This window comes from Lichenostomus cassidix, chromosome 19 (genome assembly GCF_008360975.1).
Source record: "Lichenostomus cassidix isolate B80296 chromosome 19, HeHo_3.0, whole genome shotgun sequence".
NCBI classification, from domain to species: Eukaryota; Metazoa; Chordata; class Aves; order Passeriformes; family Meliphagidae; genus Lichenostomus; species Lichenostomus cassidix.
The window spans coordinates 2787327-2795267 of NC_139499.1; the positions used below are offsets into that span (position 1 = coordinate 2787327).

Consider the following 7941-nt stretch of genomic DNA (forward strand, 5'->3'; position numbering starts at 1 on the left):
TGCACCATGGCAGAGCTTTGGACTTGGTTAAAACTCATTCCAGTTGCAACAGAAGCTTCTCCATGAGTGATTTTTAAATCACTTGTAACTTCTTGGATTTGATGGTTTCACCTTGTCTGTTCTTCACACTTCCCTTCTCCCTGCTGTCCTACCAAAGGCTTGAGAATAAGGACAATTTATTTCCAAATTCAACTGGGGAAGGTGGACCATTTTGAAGTATTTCTGAGTAAATCTTAAAATGCTGGCAACTGAAAAGGTGAAGCAATTGACCTTACAAACTGACAGCATTTGGGGATTAGAATAAACAAAAAAACAGCACAAAGAGGAGGATCCAAGAAGTTCTGATCACAGCCAGGGTCCAAAACACTCTTGCTCACCAGCTCAGAGCAGCTGCTTTAACGCTGTTCCTGTTGATGGAATATTTTTCCATCAGTATCATGCAGTTTCTGTCAAAGACTGATTGTAAAGCACCTTCAGAAAGTGTTTGATTCTAATGGATTTCATGTATTTATTTCTGCCTGTGTTATGCACCCGGGACGGTTCTTTTCTTCAGAGAATGAGGAAGAGAAGAGTCCAGTGATAGATATGAATGATACATAGAGAAAGCAACCATGTAAGTGTGTGAGACCTTCAACCTCCCACCCAGTCCAGCCCCTAAAAGGCTCCTTTTCTTGCTTGTAATTTGACAGGCTAGTTTGGGGTTCTGCTGGCAAATCCACCTTCAAGGTCTGATGTCAGACTTCTTGCTGCCACGTGGATTCTGTGTTCAAGACAAACCATTCAGCACATGAATTCTAGTTGGTTGGAACAATTATCTGGTGGTTTTGGGGACCAGGGTGGGACTGTGCTGGATATTCAGGTTTGGGAAGGACCAGCTTTTTCAATTCAGCACAGCCCTTCTGTTCACATCAACAGCCAAAGCTTCATTTGCAAGATTCTGCTCAGTCTGAGCACACTTCACGTTCAGCCTGGTGGTTTTTTCCTACTGGATTTTACTCCTTCCTGAGAGGAGTCCTGAAAAATCCCTGCCCACCATCAATTTAAGAAAATAGTAGTATTTAGTCCCTAAAACCAAACTGGTGTGGATAATTGTTCTGGGGCTGGGTGGGTGAGACCCCTGGTTTTGGGGGGCAGTGGGAGCAGCCTTTGTTTTCCTTAGTTTCAAATGCTGTTTTCCAGAAATTGTGTAAATCAGTAATACCTGAGAAAGCACTGAAACCACCCCTGAAAACTGATATCACTCTTCTATTTATCACTCTAATGTATGAGAATCTTGACAGGGCAGCTTTTCCTTTGTTTGTCTTAGAGAAGAACCCCCAATTTTAGTATGATTTTTCTCTCACCAGATGAATCTGTGAAATTATTTTTCTGCCACATAGAGACCTCTGAGAATATCTGAACATGTTTGTGTGTGTGAGGGTGCCTCTGTGTGTGGAACTCTGCCTGAGCATTGTATTCCACACCTGGGAATCCACAGCAGGATTTCCAGCCACACACAGGAAACTGCCACTTCCTTTTAGCTGTTTGATATTTGACAATGACATTGGTGCTGCAGTGTCCTTACTCCAGTAAATAATTGTGACTCTGTGAGTTGGTTTGGGTACCACTCTGGGTTTGGGTAACTCACTGTGGGTTGGTTTGGGTAACTCTGTTTGCACAGAGCTTTTCATGCACAACTCTGCAGGAGAAATTGTGGGGCCACTTCAGGTCTGCTCTGAAATTGTTCTGCTTTTGCCCAAAAAGTGCTTTCCAGTGGTGCATGGGCAGAGCCTCCACTGCTCTGGCTGCACAGGGGCCTTTTCATCCCTCCTACATCACTCCCTGAGTATTAGGCCAGTGCTTTTGGGGTTTTTATCCAAGGATTCTTCATTGCACGAAGTTTCTGGAGCAGAACCTGGGGATTCTCACTTTTGCTCCCAGCTAAGACAGTGGGCTCCAAGTTAGCCCTCACCAGACTTTCTTTTTCTCTGTGCCCTCATAAATCTTACATTCCTGGCTGCAAATGGTTCATCTGGATTCATTCAGGTTTATTCCCAGCCTCCTCAAACCTGACTAACACTGGGACCATCAGCACCAAGTGCTGTTCTTACATGAGGAAGCTGCCAGAACAGCCAGAGGTTGCAATTGCTGCTGCAGAATTGGTTGGAGTGGACCTTGCAGGCAGAGTGCAGCTTTCCTGTGGCCCAGGCTGGGCTGTGAATCAGCATGTGTGACATCCTGCAGCATGTCCTGGGCAGCAGCTGGCCTTTGGGCACAGTGCTGCACACCTGGAGAGTCGCAGGAGTGCCTTGGAAAGCAACATTTCCAGGTGAACAGAGAGTGTGAGCTCAGGAGAAGTCAGCCATGGGCTTGGTTACTGTCATGGAGAGAGGTGGAGAGGAGTTCCAGCTCTGTGCTGTAGTTCAGGTAAGGTAGAGTCTGATGGCACGGGCACAGTTCAGTGATGGCTATGAGGCAAAAGTTGACTCTGAGCTTTGTGGAGTTGGGAAAGGTCACAAATTCTCTGCAAGGTGGAGCTCCCTGTGCTCCTGCCTGCTCAGGACTGACTCCATGGGTGCTGTAGGTGCTCAGTCTGACCTGGAGCTGAGCTTTCTGCTCATCCTGGGCCAGAAGTGCTTCACTCCTGCAGCAGCCCAGGACAGCACAGCTTCCCCCCATGAGGGGAGGGAAGGTCACAGCTACTGGGTGCTCCTGGTCCTGCAGGAGGTGCTGAACCAGCAGTAGGGGGACAGAGCAGGGCTGCTTTGACTTTCCACCCCAGAAGACTGTTAAATGAAGTCCCCACAGCACATGAGCATGGCTGTGCCAGAGAGAGGCAGCAACATTGGCTGTGCCTCTGCCTTATTCAGCTACTTTCCCTGGACACTGCAGGACCAGGACCAGGACATCCAGTGCTGCCCAGTGAGCTGCTGGGATCCTCACACAGTTCCCAGGTGCTGTCTGATCTTCAGGAGTGCTTCCACCTCAGGCAGAGGGTGCTGCTGCCACTGTCACTGTGGTGTTTCTCTGGTTGCTGTGATACTGCAGCTCTGTGAGGGACTGAGTGGGGCTCAGGCAGAGAGAGATGCTGAGGGTGTGATGTTCCAGTGTCCAGGAGGCTCTTCCCTGGCACAGCTCCAGCCACTCTCACCTCATGTTTTGGGTAAAGCCAAGACAGGATGCACAGCTGGAGCTTTGGAAGCTGCTGGTTTGTGAAAGCTGTGTGGAAGAGAAGTCAGTGGGACTAAGGCTCTCCTAGCCTCAGAAACCCAGAGCCTCTTCCCTGAGGAACTTTTCAGCCTCTTGGGAAAGCTTGACCTGCCAGATTGGGAATTGTCCCTGTCTGGACACCTAAACCCAGTGAGAGACCATGGAAGGAAGGCTGCTGCTGAACTGACCTGTCAGTGCTTTGTGAAGAGGAAACTCAGCCCAGGACTAGGGTACATCCTGATTTCCAAAAACCCTTTCCAAAGGGAACAGCACCATTTGAGACTAGTGTGTCCCAGTTAGCTTCTCAAACACTCAGGGTCTCAGGAACATTTCTGTGTGCCACTTGATCCAAGACTTTTCCATGTCCTGCTCCATCACCAGCTTCTCCACTGGTGCCACTGCAGAGCAGCAGACTTGGCTTTGTGCCCCTCCTGCCTCTGGACCTGCTGGATGCTGGGCAGCCTTGCAGGATCCCCAATTCCTCTTCCCACCACGGCAGCCATGGCCACTGTTGAGAAGCCTCAGGGCTTAGCCAGTCTTCTTGATCTTCTGGAAGTCTTGCAGAGCCCTTGTTCTTATTAAAATTGGTTTTTTTAATGTCCTTGCTTCTGTCCCAGAGCATGCTGGGAGCCCAGCAGGCTCCATGGCTGAGGCATTCATGGATTCATCAATAGCTGTCTCCACCCATGCTCTCAGGAGCTGCTTCACTTACTCAGCTGAGGAGCAGCATCTTTCACCAAGGCCTTAGTGGGTCTTCTGTGCTGTCCTGTTCTTAGCCCAAAGTTGAGGAATTTCAGGAAGGCTGAGCTCAGGAAGGGTTTGGGTCATAGGTACAAAATTTAAACCCACTGGAAACTTCCAAAATGGAATTGCACCTGCATAGAGGGGAGAAGGCCAGGTTCTCTGGCTGAGACTTATGTTTGGGGGGACCTCCTACAGCAGCTCTTAAATTCTGCTTTTGTCTTTTGTTTTCTCTTTCCCATCCAGCTAAATCCAGATGGATCTGTCGATCAGAGTGACTCCTCTCCATCTCCTCCTGCAGCACCTTCCTGCCTTGTCCCAGGCGAGCAGTGTCCAGAGCAGGCCCTCCTCACCTGCACTGATGCACCTGGGCAGAGTAAAAAGAAGAGAGGCTTCTTCTTCAAAGGGAAAAACCTCTTCAGAAAACTTGGGTCCAATAAGAAAAACTAACAAGGGGTTATTCCATCCAGGCTGCCTGCGCAGCCCCAGAGACTGAGAGTTCAGGAGAAGCTGTCTGCAATAAGCTGATTATTTTCATAGGGAAGAAGTGTCTGTTGAAAACTCTGGAGGGTGTGGGAGCTGAAAGCCCCCAGGGGGAAAGTGGCTCTGGGGTGTGAGGGCTCAGCTCCAGGATCCAGCATGTCCTGCTCCATGCAGCCCTCGGTGCACCAGTTCCCTGTAAATATTTTAATTTAAGGATTATATTCTGGCTGTAAATTAGCTAACTGGCTTTTCCCAGCAAAGCCCCAGCCCCTTAGGAGAGATCCCTTGTACTCCACCCCCTGGTATTTCTCTGCTCCAAAGGAGGTCGTGTCAACTCCTTCACTTCCTGCGAAGAAAATTTGCACTTTTTCTGTTCCCATGACTCCCCTTCGCTGTCTCTGGGCTGACGAGTGAGTTCTTACTTGTACTGTAACCCTGTAAATACGCAGCTGTGCCTCGGAGCATCCCACACTGCCTCAGTCAGCTTCCAGCACCAGGATTCCCAGCGAGGAAGGAGCCATGCCCTGCTGGGGTTCAGTTCTTCAGCCTGGGGGAGGGCTGCTGTCAGCTGCTCTTGCCTGGTTCACCTTGACCACGCACTGGCTGGGGACTCCGCCTTATTATTTATTTATTTATCAGTTTATTTATCTACCTATTTATTTATTTATTTATTTGTCCACCTGCCTCTCCCTGCAGTTCCGTTCGGCTCTTTCCGTGAGCTGCTCACCGAAACGGGGAGAGCAGGGCTGGGGAGTTTGCTCTGTTCTCCCAGGAGGTGATGTGTTGCTGCAGTTGAGACACAACCCTGTCCAAGCATGGAGGGTTTGGTATGCCATGGTTTTCTGTCCCTCCCCGTGTTTCTTTCTCTGCATGTTCCAGTGGGTCCTTTGTTCTGAGCAGGGCAGTTCTGTGAGCTCCGTGAGTGCTGCCAGCACAGCGGCCGTGAGTGGTGGTGGTATGGTATGGTATGTTTTTATTTCATATCAAATTTTATTATAATAAAGTCTATTTTCACAAAAATACATTTTCCTTAAAAAAAAGCCAAAGATTCGGTGATGCTTCTTGGGAGGATGGGGAAATGATAGCAATCACTTTGGATGTTCTGCACCTTCCATGTCCCCTTAGAGGGCAGACATGGCTGTGGGTGGCCCTGGTGTGAGGTGGCAGCCCTGGGGATGCAGGACACAGGGACAGCTGGGGACACGAGGCTGCCCAGAGTGCCTGGGCTGAACCTCTGCACTCCCACTGGTGTGGAAGTGTTGGGTCAGGGGTGTGGTGCTGCACCTTGAGCCTCTCAGAATCCAGCCAAGGTGGCAAAAGTCACTCTGGGATTTTGTGGGGATTCTGCAGGGATTCCCCTGACAGGAAGGACTTGTTTGGGAAGCTGCTGCTCCTTAGAGAGAAATATTCCATGAGGATCTTTATACCACAGCGAGGCATTGTGTCCTGTGGTGGATGGGAGGACAAGGACAGACCAAAGGTGTTGAAATGACGAAGTGCTGCAGCTCTGCTGGATGATTTCATCTTTCAGTGATGAAACTCATCAGCGACCCAGAGCTTTATCTGCAGCCTGTCCTCCCATGGAGGAAGTCACTGCTGCTCTAACTGAATTTACCAACTGGAGTTTCCTAAGCGAGTTGTTGAAGGTCTTTTGAAAGAAACTGTCGTTGCTTTTATCAGTTCCTCAGGGGATGAATTGGAGAACAAAACCTTTCAGAAGAAAAGCAGCTGCTGGAATGTTCTGGAGTCTGGTAGAGCCAGAAATTATGTGAAGCCAGTGCCTGCCTGGCTCCCTCTCTCCTGGTGCTTCCATCCTCCCTGCCCAGCTGAGCCCCTGGGACCACAAGATGTGTGTTGTGTCTCTGCCTCCTGTGAATTTTGCTGTGGTAGAGGCCCAGACCTATTCTTCAGCAAATTCTCTTTAATTCACTTGGTTCCCCAACCCCAGGCAGGCTGTACAGCAAAGCTCAGAGAAGTCTCCATGACAAAGACTGAAGACCTTCAAGCTGTTATAGCTAAACAGGAAAGGCTATAAGAAACAAAAAAAATAAAAGGTAAAGATACAATCCAGACGTTCTGGTTTCTGAAGCAGCTGGAGAGCAATTCTTTTTTCTGAGAGCAGCTTGGAGTGGTATTTCTCATTGCTGGTGTAGGGGCTGATGTGTTTATCATCTTTGTCAGTGACAAAGTGGCTCGAGGGCACCCTGGGCAGTGTCCTGGTGACACCAGGCTGTGTTAGGGTCACACACTGGAGGGCAGGGATGAGACATCCAGGGAAGGGACTGGACAGGCTGGAGAGGTGGGGCTGTGCAAAGCTGATGCCACTTAACAAGGCCAAGTACAAGGTGCTGCATGGGAGTCAAGGGCAATCCCAAACACGAGTACAGGCTGGGAAGAGGATGGGGATGAATGGATGGATGGATGGATGGATGGATGGATGGATGGATGGATGGATGGATGGAAAGCTGCCTTGAGAAGAAGGATTTGGAGGTGCTGGTGGATGAGCAACTCAACACAATCATAGAATAGCCATTAAAGATGATCTGGTTCCAAACCCCTGCCATGGGTGTGCCCTGGCTATGGGTGTCAGAACCTCCACCTGCCCTGGGCTGATGCCCCAGTGTGGGCAGAGGTGAGGGGGAATTCAGGTGAGACCTCACCTGCACAGCTGCCCCAGCCCTGGGCTCCCAGCACAAGAAAGGCCTGGAGCTGCTGGAGAGAGTCCAGAGGAGACCATGGAGACTCTGAGGGCTGGAGACCCTCTGCTCTGGAGCCAGGCTGGGAGAGCTGGGTGTTCACTTGGAGAAGGATCCAGGGTAATATCAGAGCCCCTTCCAGTGCCTAAAAGGCCTCCAGGAGAGCTGGAGAGGGACTTGGGACAAGGGGTGGAAAGACAGGACAAGGGGGAATGGCTTCCCACTGCCAGAGGGCAGGGAGAGATGGGATATTGGGAAGGAATTCTTCCCTATGAGGAAATGGCTGCCCTGGCACAGGGTGCCCAGAGAAGCTGTGGCTGCCCCTGGATCCCTGGCAGTGTCCAAGGCCAGGTTGGACAGGGCTTGGAGCAGCCTGGGGTGGTGGAAGATGTCCCTGTCCATGGCAGGGGTGGAACAAGAAGGTCTGTGAGGTCCCACCCAAGCCAAACCATGCTGTGATTCTCTGAATTAAGCTCCTAATTGGGAAACACAGTTATCAGTTATCAACACGCACTAACTGTAGCCTTTGAAAAATCCTTATCCTCCTCCTCTATCTGCTGCTGACACAGCAGGGGAAGGACTCTGAGAGTGGCTTTGCAAACCCACCAGCTCTGCCCCTTTGCACAAGAGCCATGCTGTGGTCACTGTTGTGCAAACTGCTGCTGCTGGAGCTGGAGTTGCTGCTGGAGCTGGGACCTCAGGCAGACACTCTGCTCTGTCTCACCCAGAGAGGGGTGGGCTGGAGGCACCTCCTGAGTCTCTTGGGTCAGGGTCACCTTGAAGGCCAGGGGAGGTTGCTCAGGGTCTCATTCAAGAGAGCATTATCCCCAGG

The 7941-nt window shown here is 50.4% G+C and overlaps 1 protein-coding gene across 8 annotated transcripts in view; it reads left to right on the forward strand.

The window, feature by feature from the left end:
• The window catches only part of TSPOAP1 (TSPO associated protein 1), a 66378-nt gene extending 60945 nt beyond the window's left edge, over window positions 1-5433 (forward strand). For 7 of the 8 annotated variants that reach the window (XM_085078701.1, XM_085078699.1, XM_085078702.1 and 4 more), the window contains one exon: window positions 4177-5433. In XM_085078701.1, the coding sequence (XP_084934827.1) occupies window positions 4177-4380 (204 nt within the window). In that variant the 3' untranslated portion in view covers window positions 4381-5433. Of the gene's footprint in view, window positions 1-553; window positions 614-4176 lie in introns of all 8 variants that reach the window. The other variant, XM_085078704.1, reaches the window with a different exon arrangement.
• Window positions 5434-7941: the final 2508 nt, after the last annotated feature.